We start from the raw sequence: 17,200 nt of genomic DNA, 5'->3' as shown, positions 1-17,200 counted from the left end.
ATGTAACATAAATGCATTCTGTGCTTAGATTTAGGTCCCATCACCATGATATCTCATTATGGTATGCAATTATTCCAAAGTACGGAAAAATCCGATATCCAAAATACCTCTGGTCCCAAGCATTTTGGATAAGGGATACTCAACCTGTATATGTAAATTATCAGTAGGTCATGCATAAAGGATAAATATAAAAAGTACCAGTAATTTTGACCAACTGGAAGGCAGTGAGAAAGTGTTTCTTCATTGTTTTTTATTAATATTTTATATGGAAATGAAAATAAATAAAAAATAAGAATAAATAATAATTTTTTAATTGCTATTTGCCAGTGCTTTTTATTTCCTTTTTTTGTGTGTTTTCTTTCATGAGGGCTGAGTAGTCCCTGTATGATAGAAAGCAGCAGGCAAATAGATATTTAATTATTTTTTATTGGTGCCAGGTGATACTTTGTTTTTTGATTCATTATTCGAAACAATTGGATTTTCTTAATTAAAGACCAATATGCAGATTAGGAAAATAATGAGAAGCAGGAGAGCTCATGGTTGTGACACACTGATATATGTTCTTTCAAAAAACACAAATAATCAGAATCTATGGCTGTCACCTAGGCCAGTATTATCCATAAGGCTGAATAGGCTGACTGGGCCTGTCAATTGTTTTTTGCTAGTTGCGCCCTAGGACTTCAATGGTTAAAGGCACTTTGCACTCTGCGTTGTACAGGGGCGTTTTAAGAGAGGAGGGGGCCCGTGTTCAGCCTCCTCCGTCGGACCCATTCATGCTGAATTAGGCCCTAATAGCGCATTAGAGCTATTTCAAAAGAGAGAAAAAAAGGTGTCTGGGGTCTTCTAAGCCTTTGGGCCCCACAGCAATGTCACCCCCTTCACCCACTATAGCTACACCCATGTTTGGGACTCTGAAGAGCTACTGTGCATGTGGAGGGTAGTAAAATTGGTAAATACCGAGCTTACTAAATCTAACACTATAGCAGCTTCCACAGAAACTCATAGGGGCAGCTTCTGTTGTCGGAAATAGAGAGACTGCAGCAGATATTGGAGATAGATGCTGTGGTCACTCCTTGTTAAATACTGGGGATCGTTAAAATTTGCATCTACCCCTCCAAAAATGGGGATTTGGGGGATAGCTCGCAAATATTATTTGATAAATAGGCCTCTGAGGGAAGAAATCATCTATAAAAAGACAAAAAACAGTTGTAGCTTTAACAATGCAATGACAATATAATACTGATGGATTCCCCAGGTGTCAGGTAATTCTCATGATAGGTATCTAGATGAACGATTGTTACTAGTAGGTCCATTTTGCGATCAATCTTTTGGGCAGAAGATATAAAAAAACACCAGTAATGTCTGTAGTGGATGTTAGAATGGGTAAAAGGGGCCTGTAAAATGGCATAATCTGAAATAGGCACTGTAATGTGGCACAGTATGAACTGGAGGCACTATAGTATGGCATAATATGAACAAGGGACCCTGTGGTAAATGTATTATAGCGACATGGATCGTGTTGTTACAACACTTCCTGCTTCGCCTCATTGCCGAGGTGAAGCAGGAAGGGACACTGACAAGCATACCTCCCAACATGACCCTCTCCAGGAGGGACAGAATGCTCTGCTCCTGGATTTCCCTCTTAATTTAGGATTGCCATCACCTGTGCTAAAACACCTTTCTTATCCATTACCTGTTCGAAACAGATGCCGGCAATCTTGAATTAAGAGAAAAAATCCAGAAGCAGATCATTTTGTCCCTACTGGAGAGGGTCATGTTGGGAGGTATGGACAAGATGTATTAACATCTTGTCTGCTACTCTGAGCACACAGCGCATCAGCTTAGTGCTGATGCGCTGTGTCTCCCTGTCTGGCCAGCTTCACTGCACATGTGCAGGATCTCGCTGTTAACGCGAGATTCCCTGCTCAGTCCGAAGCTGGCAACTGCCACAGCCAGGGACTGCTCTGTCCCTGCTGTGGAGATGGGGCATCTCCACCTGTAGCTATCAAAATCGATTGCTGCAGGTGTCAGAATGGTCAGCACTGCTGACCGTTCCTGAGAAGAAGAGAAAGAGAGAGGTGAGGACCGGGTATTGAAGGGGGGCGTGGGAATCCGGGAGGTGTGGTTATGCCCCCTCCCCCCACAAACAATAAAAAGTTCTGCACTATTCTCAACACCCACAGTTACAGCCAGGCCACTTGCAACATGGAGAATGACAGCACTGTTTCCCCCTCAGCTGCAGGGTGCGGCAGAGGTGCAGGGTAATTGAGTAGACCAGCTTGTCCTGTGCATGAACACTGTTGAGGTCAGCTGCCACTGTCATTCTCCCTTTTACCTGACAATTCTGTCTGCAGTCACATCAGCACAGTAAACCTGGCAATATTGGCTTGTTATGCTTCTGCTGTAAAGGGGTGCAATGTCCCCATGAGCAAATTACCCGGGCCCCTGCAACAAGCCTGGGCCCATGTAAGTAGAAGTTAGTGAGCAGTAGTAGTTAGATTGCTCTTTGGGCCATTATTACCTTGTACTATATGTTGGTTTACTTGTATTTCTGTTTTAATATTTGCTGCTCTAACGTAATACAAAACTCTGTTCTGTGTTATCATTGATAGTATTGGACCCACAAACACACGATTATAGCTTAGATATGGCACACAATGTAAACACAGCTCTAGCAAAGTCTGTAAGTACTATGGATAATAATATGCACAATAGCATTGTTGTTCTGTTATTGCTGTTAACTACATTATTATCATAATCAGGGGTGCAACTGTGCATCACCAGGCCCCATAGCAAACATAGGGGCTAATTCAGACCTGATCGCTAGGGTGCATTTTCTGCATCACTGCGATCAGGTAGTTTACCGCCTACAGAGGAAAGGGGAATTCGCTGTGTAAGTGTGCGTTCGGATGTGTAGCAGAGCTGCACAAACTAAATTAGTGCAGTCACTGCGTAGCCCTGGATTTACTCTTCCACTGCGTTGATCTGACGTCAGATGTCAGATCATCGCTGCTGGAGCTGACATCAGAAACCTTCCCTCCAAACACCTGGTCCCTCCTGCGTTTTTCCGGACACTCCATGAAAACGGTCAGTTGCCACCCACAAACGTCCTCTTCCTGTCAATCTCTTTGTTATCGCCTGTGCGTTCGGAATTTTCGCTCCATTCCATCGCTGACCAGCGATCCCCGTTGCTGTGGTCCGTTGCGCTTGCGCATTGCGGTGCATACGCATGCACAGTTCAGACCTGATCACCTGCTGTGCAAAAACACACAGCATCAATCAGGTCTGGATTAGCCCCACAGTGTAGAGCAGGCATTCCCAACCGTGGTCCTCAAGGCACACTAACAGTGCAGGTTTTAGTGATATCCAGGCTTCAGCACTGATGGTTCAATCAAAATAACTGAGCTACTAAGTAAGTCACCTGTGCTGAAGCCTGCACATCACTAAAACCTGCACTGTTGGTGTGCCTTGAGGACCGTGGTTGGGAATGCCTGGTGTAGAGGAATAGTAGTTTTGTGGGCCCTCCACACTGCTTCCTCTCTTCTGTGCATGCACTGTTCTATGGGCCTTCTGCATAAGCACTGGTTCAGTCGAGGCATCCAATCTGCTCTTTTGAGCCTTCTGAGCCTACCCCCTGTAATTTCTTCACCAGTGATAATAATGCAATTTGTGTCATTATGATAAAGTTACTTGTTGCCAAAGTTTGTTTTAATTTAAAATGAGAAATGTTCTGCAGTGGCTTTCTTAGAAAAAGGGCCTAATTCACACTGGATCAGTCTGAAGTCCTTTGAGGAGTGTGGAGTGCGCACACGCTCCCCGGGAGCCCAGTGAGCTGCTAAAAGCATCTCAGGGCTGCAATCGCCTCTGCCTGATTGACAGGCAGAGGCGTTCGTGGGGCAGGAGGGGGCGTGCCAACGGCCGTTGGTGCGGCGTGGTCCGGACAACGCAGGCTTGTCCGGGCCATTGCGGGGATGGCAGGAGCTGTGCTGGAAGGGAGCTGCACTGGCAGGGAGCTACTCAGTGGGTGCAAAAGCATCGCCGCTGTGCAATGCTTTTGCATCCGTGCAAGGGAGCAGAGCCAGACATGCGGAGCGGACTAACCCTGTGCTGCGCGTCCCCCTGCATGTCAGCGTAACTGATCGTAATTGTGCTAAATTTAGCACATCTACGATCAGATCTGAATTACCCCCATAGTTTGGTTGCAAACACAAGGACTATTGGGCTAATTTAGGTTGGATCGCATAAGCAATCCAACGTGCTGTTCTGCACATGTGCAGAATGGGTCCTGTGATCGCAATGCAGTAATGCGATTGCCTCTGCCTGATTGACAGGCAGAGGGGTTTGGGGGGAGGGATGGGGGTGGGCGGCGTTACTGAAAACGAGAGCGAGCAGCTTTGCAATTGCAATCAATGCTGAATTAGGCCCTGTGACTGCAAAAAACAGAGAATGTTTGTAGCAATATTTAACACTGCCACAACATAAATGTGTATTTATTTACTACTGTTGATTTACCTATATGGAGATGCAGTTCCCCAAGATAGATACTCATTGGGCCTTGGAGCTGGTCGGGGTACTATAGGTTGTTCCACTGCAGTCACATCTCCAGCATACGACTTTAGAAGTGAAGCATTCTTGTTTGCCAACATAGCTCTTTCGTTCCTGCGAAACTTAGCTCTTCTGTTCTGGAACCAAACCTTGAAAATAAATCACATACATGTATTACAATATATACTATTGACTTATTATTATTATTATTATTATTATTATTATTATCATTATCATGTTTTATTAATAAAGTACTGACATAGCTGATCATGACCCCATATGTGCACCCAAGTTCCCAAGACAGCAGGAATATAGGTTAGGGTTAACAATTGTGAAAGGTGGACTGCTTTCAGTGCATAACCAGTATTTCACAATGCATTTGTACGGGTGATGAGCGGGTTCGAATCCTCGGGATCCGAACCCGACCGAACTTCACCTTTTTTTTTTTACGGGTCCGAGCAACTCGGATTCTCCCGCCTTGCTCGGTTAACCCGAGCGCCCGAACGTCATCATCCCGTGGTCGGATTCTCGCGAGATTCGTATTCTATATAAGGAGCCGCGAGTCGCCGCCATTTTTCACTCGTGCATTGGAGATGATCGTGAGAGGACGCGGCTGGTGTCCTCTCAGTTTCTATGTTCAGTGGGCTGCAAATTGTGCTGCAAATATCTGTGCTCAGTGTGCTGCTAGTGCAAATATCTACGTTCTCTGCCTGAAAAACGCTCCATATCTGACTGTGCTCAGTGTGCTGCAAATATCTGTGCTCAGTGTGCTAATTGCTTTATTATGGGGACTGGGGACCAGCAGTATTATATAGTAGGAGGACAGTGCAGAGTTTTGCTGACCAGTGACCAGTGACCACCAGTATTATACGTTCTCTGCCTGAAAAACGCTCCATATCTGTGCTGCATTGTAGTATATAGTAGGAGGACAGTGCAGAATTTTGCTGACCACCAGTATAACTATATATGTAGCAGTACGGTACAGCAGTCCACTGCTCTACCTACCTCGGTGTCGTCAAGTATACTATCCATCCATACCTGTGGTGCATTTCAGTTTTGCACAGTTTGCTGACCACCAGTATATACTATATAGCAGTACGGTACAGTAGGCCACTGCTCTACCTACCTCTGTGTCGTCAATACTATCCATCCATACCCGTGGTGCATTTCAGTTTTGCACAGTTTGCTGTCCACCAGTATATATATAGCAGTACGGTACAGTAGGCCACTGCTCTACATACCTTTGTGTCGTCAAGTATACTATCCATCCATACATGTGGTGCATTTCAGTTTTGCACAGTTTGCTGACCACCAGTATATACTATATAGCAGTACGGTACAGAAGGCCACTGCTCTACCTACCTCCCTGTCGTCAAGTATACTTTCCATCCATACCTGTGGTGCATTTCAGTTTTGCACAGTTTGCTGACCACCAGTATATAATATATAGCAGTACGGTACAGTAGGCCACTGCTCTACCTACCTCTGTGTCGTCAAGTATACTATCCATCCATACCTGTGGTGCATTTCAGTTGTGCGCAGTATATATAGTAGTAGGCCATTGCTATTGATATATTACTGGCATATAATTCCACACATTAAAAAATGGAGAACAAAAATATGGAGTGTAAAATAGGGAAAGATCAAGATCCAATTCCACCTCGTACTGAAGCTGCTGCTACTAGTCATGGCTGAGACGATGAAATTAGAGATGTGCACCGGAAATTTTTCGGGTTTTGTGTTTTGGTTTTGGGTTCGGTTCCGCGGCCGTGTTTTGGGTTCGAACGCGTTTTGGCAAACCCTCACCGAAATTTTTTTTGTCGGATTCGGGTGTGTTTTGGATTCGGGTGTTTTTTTCAAAAAACCCTAAAAAACAGCTTAAATCATAGAATTTGGGGGTCATTTTGATCCCAAAGTATTATTAACCTCAATAACCATAATTTCCACTCATTTTCAGTCTATTCTGAACACCTCACACCTCACAATATTATTTTTAGACCTAAAATTTGCACCGAGGTCGCTGGATGACTAAGCTCAGCGACCCAAGTGGCCGACACAAACACCTGGCCCATCTAGGAGTGGCACTGCAGTGTCACGCAGGATGGCCCTTCCAAAAAACACTCCCCAAACAGCACATGATGCAAAGAAAAAAAGAGGCGCAATGAGGTAGCTGTGTGACTAAGCTCAGCGACCCAAGTGGCCGACACAAACACCTGGCCCATCTAGGAGTGGCACTGCAGTGTCAGGCAGGATGGCCCTTCCAAAAAATACTCCCCAAACAGCACATGACGCAAAGAAGAAAAAAAAGAGGCGCAATGAGGTAGCTGTGTGAGTAAGCTAAGCGACCCTAGTGGCCGACACAAACACCTGGCCCATCTAGCAGTGGCACTGCAGTGTCAGGCAGGATGGCCCTTCCAAAAAACACTCCCCAAACAGCACATGACGCAAAGAAGAAAAAAAAGAGGTGCAATGAGGTAGCTGTGTGAGTAAGCTAAGCGACCCTAGTGGCCGACACAAACACCTGGCCCATCTAGGAGTGGCACTGCAGTGTCACGCAGGCTGGCCCTTCCAAAAAACACTCCCCAAACAGCACATGACGCAAAGAAAAATGAAAGAAAAAAGAGGTGCAAGATGGAATTGTCCTTGGGCCCTCCCACCCACCCTTATGTTGTATAAACAGGACATGCACACTTTAACCAACCCATCATTTCAGTGACAGGGTCTGCCACACGACTGTGACTGAAATGACGGGTTGGTTTGGACCCCCACCAAAAAAGAAGCAATTAATCTCTCCTTGCACAAACTGGCTCTACAGAGGCAAGATGTCCACCTCATCATCATCCTCCGATTCATCACCGTGTACATCCCCCTCCTCACAGATTATCAATTCGTCCCCACTGGAATCCACCATCACAGCTCCCTGTGTACTTTGTGGAGGCAATTGCTGCTGGTGAATGTCTCCATGGAGGAATTGATTATAATTCATTTTAATGAACATCATCTTCTCCACATTTTCTAGAAGTAACCTCGTACGCCGATTGCTGACAAGGTGAGCGGCGGCACTAAACACTCTTTTGGAGTACACACTTGTGGGAGGGCAACTTAGGTAGAATAAAGCCAGTTTGTGCAAGGGCCTCCAAATTGCCTCTTTTTTCCTGCCAGTATACGTACGGACTGTCTGACGTGCCTACTTGGATGCGGTCACTCATATAATCCTCCACCATTCTTTCAATGGTGAGAGAATCATATGCAATGACAGTAGACGACATGTCCGTAATCGTTGTCAGGTCCTTCAGTCCGGACCAGATGTCAGCATCAGCAGTCGCTCCAGACTGCCCTGCATCACCGCCAGCGGGTGGGCTCGGAATTCTGAGCCATTTCCTCGCACCCCCAGTTGCGGGAGAATGTGAAGGAGGAGATGTTGACAGGTCGCGTTCCGCTTGACTTGACAATTTTCTCACCAGCAGTTCTTTGAACCCCTGCAGACTTGTGTCTGCCGGAAAGAGAGATCCAAGGTAGGTTTTAAATCTAGGATCGAGCACGGTGGCCAAAATGTAGTGCTCTGATTTCAACAGATTGACCACCCGTGAATCCTGGTTAAGCAAATTAAGGGCTCCATCCACAAGTCCCACATGCCTAGCGGAATCGCTCAGTGTTAGCTCCTCCTTCAATGTCTCCAGCTTCTTCTGCAAAAGCCTGATGAGGGGAATGACCTGACTCAGGCTGGCAGTGTCTGAACTGACTTCACGTGTGGCAAGTTCAAAAGGTTGCAGAACCTTGCACAACGTTGAAATCATTCTCCACTGCGCTTGAGATAGGTGCATTCCACCTCCTATATCGTGGTCAGTTGTATAGGCTTGAATGGCCTTTTGCTGCTCCTCCAACCTCTGAAGCATATAGAGGGTTGAATTCCACCTCGTTACCACTTCTTGCTTCAGATGATGGCAGGGCAGGTTCAGGCGTTTTTGGTGTTGCTCCAGTCTTCTGTACGTGGTGCCTGTACGCCGAAAGTGTCCCGCAATTCTTCTGGCCACCGACAGCATCTCTTGCACGCCCCTCTCGTTTTTTAAATAATTCTGCACCACCAAATTCAAGGTATGTGCAAAACATGGGACGTGCTGGAATTTGCCCATATTTAATGCACACACAATATTGCTGGCGTTGTCCGATGCCACAAATCCACAGGAGAGTCCAATTGGGGTAAGCCATTCTGCGATGATCTTCCTCAGTTGCCGTAAGAGGTTTATAGCTGTGTGCGTATTCTGGAAAGCGGTGATACAAAGCGTAGCCTGCCTAGGAAAGAGTTGGCGTTTGCGAGATGCTGCTACTGGTGCCGCCGCTGCTGTTCTTGCGGCGGGAGTCAATACATCTACCCAGTGGGCTGTCACAGTCATATAGTCCTGAGTCTGCCCTGCTCCACTTGTCCACATGTCCGTGGTTAAGTGGACATTGGGTACAACTGCATTTTTTAGGACACTGGTGAGTCTTTTTCTGAGGTCTGTGTACATTTTCGGTATCGCCTGCCTAGAGAAATGGAACCTAGATGGTATTTGGTACCGGGGACACAGTACCTCAATCAAGTCTATAGTTGGCTCTGCAGTAATGATGGATACCGGAACCACGTTTCTCACCGCCCAGGATGCCAAGGCCTCAGTTATCCGCTTTGCAGCAGGATGACTGCTGTGATATTTCATCTTCCTCGCAAAGGACTGTTGGACAGTCAATTGCTTGGTGGAAGTAGTAAAAGTCGTCTTACGACTTCCCCTCTGGGATGACCATCGACTCCCAGCAGCAACAACAGCAGCGCCAGCAGCAGTAGGCGTTACACGCAAGGATGCATCGGAGGAATCCCAGGCAGGAGAGGACTCGTCAGAATTGCCAGTGACATGGCCTGCAGGACTATTGGCATTCCTGGGGAAGGAGGAAATTGACACTGAGGGAGTTGGTGGGGTGGTTTGCGTGAGCTTGGTTACAAGAGGAAGGGATTTACTGGTCAGTGGACTGCTTCCGCTGTCGCCCAAAGTTTTTGAACTTGTCACTGACTTATGATAAATGCGCTGCAGGTGACGTATAAGGGAGGATGTTCCGAGGTGGTTAACGTCCTTACCCCTACTTATTACAGCTTGACAAAGGCAACACATGGCTTGACAAATGTTGTCCGCATTTCTGTTGAAATACTTCCACACCGAAGAGCTGATTTTTTTGGTATTTTCACCAGGCATGTCAATGGCCATATTTCTCCCACGGACAACGGGTGTCTCCCCGGGTGCCTGACTTAAACAAACCACCTCACCATCAGAATCCTCCTGGTCAATTTCCTCCCCAGCGCCAGCAACACCCATATCCTCCTCATCCTGGTGTACTTCAACACTGACATCTTCAATCTGATTATCAGGAACTGGACTGCGGGTGCTCCTTCCAGCACTTGCAGGGGGCGTGCAAATGGTGGAAGGCGCATGCTCTTCACGTCCAGTGTTGGGAAGGTCAGGCATCGCAACCGACACAATTGGACTCTCCTTGTGGATTTGTGATTTCGAAGAACGCACAGTTCTTTGCTGTGCTTTTGCCAGCTTAAGTCTTTTCATTTTTCTAGCGAGAGGCTGAGTGCTTCCATCCTCATGTGAAGCTGAACCACTAGCCATGAACATAGGCCAGGGCCTCAGCCGTTCCTTGCCACTCCGTGTGGTAAATGGCATATTGGCAAGTTTACGCTTCTCCTCCGACGATTTTATTTTAGATTTTTGAGTCCTTTTTTTACTGATATTTGGTGTTTTGGATTTTACATGCTCTGTACTATGATATTGGGCATCGGCCTTGGCAGACGACGTTGATGGCATTTCATCGTCTCGGCCATGACTAGTGGCAGCAGCTTTAGCACGAGGTGGAAGTCGATCTTGATCTTTCCCTATTTTTGGAACCTCAACATTTTTGTTCTCCATATTTTAATAGGCACAACTAAAAGGCACCTCAGGTAAACAATGGAGATGGATGGATACTAGTATACTTATGGATGACGAGTGACTGCCGACACAGAGGTAGCTACAGCCGTGGACTACCGTACTGCGTCTGCTAGTATAGACTGGATGATAATGATATAAAAAATATATATATATCACTACTGCAGGACAGCTATATATTATATAATGACGGACCTGCTGGACACTGTCAGCAGACTCCTAAACTACTAGTATGAAGAAGATAGAAAAAAAAAAACCCACCACAGGTAGGTATACAATTATGGACGAGCGACTGCCGACACAGAGGTAGCTACAGCCGTGGACTACCGTACTGCGTCTGCTAGTATAGACTGGATGATGATATAAAAAATATATATATATCACTACTGCAGGACAGGTATATATTATATAATGACGGACCTGCTGGACACTGTCAGCAGACTCCTAAACTACTAGTATGAAGAAGATAGAAAAAAAACCACCACAGGTAGGTATACAATTATGGACGAGCACTGCCGACACAGAGGTAGCTACAGCCGTGGACTACCGTACTGCGTCTGCTAGTATAGACTGGATGATAATGATATAAAAATATATATATATATCACTACTGCAGGACAGGTATATATTATATAATGACGGACCTGCTGGACACTGTCTGTCAGCAGAATGCGTTTATAGAATAAATAAAAAAAACACCACACGAGTGTTTAACTTTTTCAGGCAGACAATATACTGGTGGTCACTGGTCAGTCACACTGGCAGCAAAAGTGTGCACTGTTATGTACTCCTGCTATAACTGCTTCCCAGTCTCCCCCACAATTAAGCTGTGTGAGCAGTGAGCACTCAGCACAGTCAGATATACATAGATGATATTATCATGCAGCACACTGAGGCTGAGCACAGATATGGTATGTGACTGTGTATCGTTTTTTTTCAGGCAGAGAACGGATTTTAAATAATAAATAAAACTGGTGGTCACTAGTATAACTATCAGCAAAACTCTGCACTCTCTGAGTACTCCAGTCCTAATGCTCCCCAAAATTACTAAAATTAAATTACTAGTAAATCAAGTGTCTCACTCTCTATCTTAACGGAGAGGATGCCAGCCACGTCCTCTCCCTATCAATCTCAATGCACGTGTGAAAATGGCGGCGACGCGCGGCTCCTTATATAGAATCCGAGTCTCGCGATAGAATACGAGCCTCGCGAGAATCCGACAGCGGGATGATGACGTTCGGGCGCGCTCGGGTTAACCGAGCAATGCGGGAAGATCCGAGTCTGCCTCGGACCCGTGTAAAAAGGCTGAAGTTCGGGGCAGTGGCAAACGCAGGATTTGCATGGGGGGGTTTCCAGAACTGGGCGGAGCCAATCACGGGGGTGGGGACTGAGGTGACCCAGTATATGCTGGGTCCGTAAAACTAGTGTGTCTGTGTATGTGTGTATATATATATATATATATATATATATATATATATATATATATATATACTGTACATATATCTACACACACATATATATATATATACATACATGTAAATATATATATATATATATATACACACACACATACATATATAGCATATTAAACATGTATGTATATATATATATCTATCTATCTATCATGTGTGTGTGTTTATATGTATGTATATACATGTGTATATATGTATGTGAAAGGGTTAAAGCTCGTCTCTGCTTCCATGTCATAGAATTGCTTGTGTTATAGAACTGTTTGTTCCAGCACATTTTTGCTACTGTTATCTTTTCATACCGTGTGAATAACCTCCCTATTTGAGTACCAACTTGCCCATATATGCATATCCTTCCACTGCGGCAGTTCCTAGCCAATCATGTTATGTTAGCCCCTTTTGCGTTCTGTCCAATTAGTTATTGACTTGGGATATACACGCCCTAAATCCTTTCTTTTATATACTTTTGTTAAACGAACAATAAACAGTGTGAATCTTTACTGCTTGTGTTGTGCATGTTACTTGTGGCTAAAGGTTTACACTCACGGACGTCTGAGAGGCCATCACATCGAGGGTTAAAGAATAGAGGGGGAATCCTTTCAAGTGGGGGCTCCGTCCGCGATTCAGTTGGTCGTCCCCGGATGGTAAGATAGAGAATTTATTGTCTGTCTTTGCCATACGGGATTGCGGTCATACACTGAAGCTGAATCCGTGTCAGTGTTCTGGGAACACGTGACCAAACATCTTTAATGTCTGGGACTTAAAGATACGTCTGAGAAGGGACCGGGGGTCCAAGCGCAACTCTCCAAAGACGTTAGTATCTGGGATACTTAAAATAGACCTGGGAGTCTATACATAACGAGACGTTAGTATCTGGGATACTTAAAATAGACCTGGGAGTCTATACATAACGTAGATTTTACCTCGATTTGATTGTCTATTATGTTATGGCCATAACAGATATTAGAGTATAAGTTTCATGTATTCAGCTTGACGGGTGGTAAGTATACGTCTGTTGAATACCCTTATAACTTTCTTGCTTCCTATCACAATACGCTGCATTTCCAAGTCCCTGTACGAGTGGTGAGTAAACGTACAGATTATTACTATCGATTGCTTGTTAAAGTACTATGCATATGATATTGTGATATTGTCAATAACTAATTAACTTGTTAGCTGATGCATGCATAGAAAGTTGTTGGAAATTGTGTTTTTACTATGGGCTCTGGTCAGCGTAAGAAAACTGTATACCCCCCTCCGAGACATGTAAAGAATACGTGGCCCGTAGTTCTACCTCTGATTATTATTTGATTGATCCCTGGGTGGATAATTTAGCAGGGTAGACAGAGAAAGCAGGACAGGACCCATTCCTACGGGAAGGCAGTAATTACCCTTTCTATATGGAGGATTAAAAAATATCAGTTCCCAACAGCACAGAAGCGAAGAAGTGAGAAACTGTAAATCTTTGAAATCCCTCTCGCCTCCCCCTTGCATTCCAATGTATCCTGCGCTTGAGGACACAGATCTCTTGGCAGCAGTAACCCTTTCACACCAGATGGGATCGCCTCCAACTCCACTGCTAGAAAATGCGTCCACTAGCTCTATCCCTAACGCACCAGTAACCCAGAGTTTAGATAATAGTAAAACACTGTCCCAAGCCCACTATTACCCACGATGGCTGTATATCTTATTTGCGCAAAGCTTGCAAAGGACGCAGCTATACACATATGAAGGAAGTCTTTAAAACCCGTGCTCCTTTGCCTGTGTTTTTTTGCCTGTCGCTGTAGCTTGTAAACTGAAACCCTCGGAGTCTGTTACTGAGTTTTGGAAAAGGTTTAAGGACTGCTGGACAGATGACGCTGGCTTACCTTTGCTTAACTCAGAAAGCTTACTCATTTCCACCTTCATTAACAACCTTCTACCTTCTGTCATAGTCTCTGTTAAGCAAAGCGTCTCTTCCTGGACTTCTGATAGTACGATAGATTTTAAAAAAAACATCTGTATGAGAAAGAGGCTGCAGGGTGTTTTGATGTAAAGAAACCTGCATTCACTCATAACTATCAGAACTCCAGACGCTTTGACAGACAGAACCAACCCCGCAGTCAGGGAAAGATTCACCTCTGCTGCCACTTATTATAAATGGAAGTAAAGTTCCCTTTTTTGTGGACAGCGGTGCAACAACCAGTGTTTTGTGTTTTGACCTATATGATGGTGATTTGGAAAAGACTGCTCCTTCAATGGGAGTCAATGGGATACCCACCAATGCCTGACTTAGCTCAAGTAAACCCCGCTCTTTGGTCGGAAGGTCCATATGACACTGGCCTAATCTCATGCACACCATATAAGGCCAATCTCAAACCCGACTCACAACCTGTTTATCAAAAGCAGTATCCCCTCTCACCAGAAAAGATAGAAGGTCTCATACAGCAATTCTTACAACAGGGTATTCTCAGACATATTGTATCACCATACTGTACTCCTGTGAACCCTGTTGCCAAAGCTGATGGCAGTATAAGATTTGTACAGGATCTCAGAGCGATCAATCAGTTAATTGTCCCAATTGCACCAATTGTTCCAGATGTAAACTCACTCATTTCTGCAATCCCTGCAGATGCTGCGTTCTTCTCTGTAATTGATTTGAAGAATGCCTTTTTCAGCATACCTGTAGATTCACAGACACAATTACTTTTTGCCTTTTCTTTTGAGGGTAAACAACTTACCTGGTGCAGATTATTGATGCACCTGTTGTCTCCAGGCCACATTGGGGCCCTGGCAACCTCACCATGGTTCAGTCCTGCTACAGTATGCAGATGATCTGCTGCTCTGTAGTCAAACTGAGGAGGCCTGCCGAGAGGATGGTGTTTCTTTGTGAATGTGGACACAAGGTGTCCAAAACAAAAATGCAATGGTGTAAAAAGCATGTTGATTACTTAGGTTTTGTGCTCACTCAGGGAGAGAGGAAAATCAGTCCACAACGCATACAGTCTGTATTGGGCCTGGTCACCCCAACTACCCAGAAGGAACTACTGTCCTTCCTGGGTATGGTAAATTACTGCAGACAGTGGATTTCTGATTGCTCTTATTATGATAACATTTTGAGACAAGCCACACTGAAGGACAAACCTAAAACTGTACAATGGTCACAAGAAATGTTAACTGCATATGAAAGTTTAAAATGTATGTTGATGAAAAGTCCGGCACTTGGCCTCCCCAGTTATGTACTACCTTTCCATCTATATGCAAGGGACAATTGTAAAACCATGGCGGGGGTGCTCACACAGTTTCATGGAGGGAAGTTGCGCCCCGTGGCATTTTTTTTCCAAAGTCATGCCAGTGTCTGTGCAAGGTATGCCTGCCTGCCTCAGGGCTTTGGCAGCCTGTGCAATGGTTGCAGAAATGGCCACTACCCTCACTTTAGGCCACATCACAGTACTCCACACCACACATGATGTCCTGGCAATACTTAAAGGCTTACACACACAGCACATGTCAGCACAACGCCTTAGTGGATATGAAGTACTCCTTTTGAGTAACCCTACCCTTACCATTAAGTACACTGCTAGTTCTTCTGGCCCTGCACCCATTCTCAATGCCCTTTTAGGCTTGAAAGGTCCCGAGGATGAACCACCCGACCTACATGACTGTGCTGCTTCCATTGAAGCTGAAACTTCTCCCAGACTTGACATGTCTCCCGTTCCCATACCAGGCGCAGACATAGTTTTTGTTGACGGCTCCTGTAGTAGACCCAATGACAATACATACCAGGCTGGCTATGCCATTGTCACCCTCCCTGACACTGTGTTGGAAGCCCTACCAATACCTTATCAGTCCGCGCAAGCTGCAGAACTCATTGCACTCACTAGAGCATGTCCCTCCCTTGACAACGTCCATCTGCTCACTCAAACTTCAAGCTGCTGCGACTAATACTGATCTCTCCGACTGGACTTACCCAATTCTGCAGAAAAATCCTAAATCAGGATTAATCTGCAAAGAGGGGAAACCCTGTATACCCCAGTCCAGTGCCCCTTTGCTCGTTGCCCATTGCCGTGGTGTTGGTCACCGTGGTGAAGCCACAACACTCCTCCTACTAACCAATGATTTTTATGTTACTAATGCCAAATCACTTGTGGACCAGTATGTTAGCAGATGCATCACTTGCCTCAGGAACAACCCTAACAACCCTAATAAAGCTAAACACCAGCATCTTGAATACCCCACCACCCCTTTTACACACTTACAAATTGATTTTACCCATATCCCTGGTACAGGTAAACAAGAATATGCCCTGGTCATTGTAGATATGTTCTCTCGCTGGCCAGAAGTATTCCTAACTAAGTCAGAGGATGCCAAGACAGTAGCAAGAATCCTAACACAGAAAATCATCCCTAGATGGGGGTGCCCCCTGCAAATAAATAGTGATAAAGGCTCAGCCTTTACAGCCAAAATCACACAGGCCTTAGTAAAAGCTCTGCAGGTGGAGTGGAAGTTTCACATCCCGTACCACCTGCAGAGTTCAGGGGTCATAGGAAGAATGAATAGGACCCTCAAAGACAAACTAAGGAAGGCCACAGGAGGTACCTTCCACAAATGGAAGCAGGTCCTTCCCATTATCCTAGCAGAAATCAGAATGACCCCACAGAAAACTCTAGGATACTCACCCTTTGAAATACTAATGGGTAGACCCTTCCCCACACCCTGGGCTAAGAAACCGTTGATGATACAGGAAGGAGATCTAGAATTTATAAGGGAAGAGTATGTCAGGGCCCTCATAACCAAACTTGATGAGATTGAACATGATGTCGCTTGTAAAAAACCCTCTGAATCCACAGGAACCAACACACCCTTTTAAGGTCGGAGACAGAGTAGTGGTGAAGATCCTCCCCCGCAGCAAGAGCCCAGGAGACTTCACCTATGGCCCAGAGGCGGAAGTCGTTGCTGTAACCCGAACCGCAGTCCTGACAGAAGAGAGTCCCACCTGGATCCATGCTTCCCGAGTAAAGAAAATTCCTAGACCAGACCTAGAGGAGGAAACAGGTGATTCCAGTGAGGTACGAACAGGGGCGGACAGCCCTGACCTCCCACCTAGCGAAGACAGAAGACCAGAGGAGGATGAAGAAAATGCCCCCTATCTTTACCCTGGGGACTATCTTGATAGCCCTACTGGCCCATTTTCCCCTCTCAATGACTGAGGTTGATATAACTCAGAATAAGGGAAACTGACACTATGGT

General features: G+C 45.4%; 1 protein-coding gene across 3 annotated transcripts in view; it reads right to left on the bottom strand.

The window, feature by feature from the left end:
* The window catches only part of PRRX1 (paired related homeobox 1), a 442,683-nt gene that overhangs the window by 167,819 nt on the left and 257,664 nt on the right, over window positions 1-17,200 (bottom strand). For all 3 annotated transcript variants that reach the window (XM_063940301.1, XM_063940299.1, XM_063940300.1), the window contains exon 3: window positions 4,513-4,694. In XM_063940301.1, the coding sequence (XP_063796371.1) occupies window positions 4,513-4,694 (182 nt within the window). The remainder of the gene's footprint in view (window positions 1-4,512; window positions 4,695-17,200) is intronic.

Source organism: Pseudophryne corroboree, chromosome 9 (assembly GCF_028390025.1).
Source record: "Pseudophryne corroboree isolate aPseCor3 chromosome 9, aPseCor3.hap2, whole genome shotgun sequence".
Classification (NCBI taxonomy): Eukaryota; Metazoa; Chordata; class Amphibia; order Anura; family Myobatrachidae; genus Pseudophryne; species Pseudophryne corroboree.
Note: the sequence above shows the minus strand (reverse complement) of the source record. Positions and strands in the feature narration are given on the sequence as shown.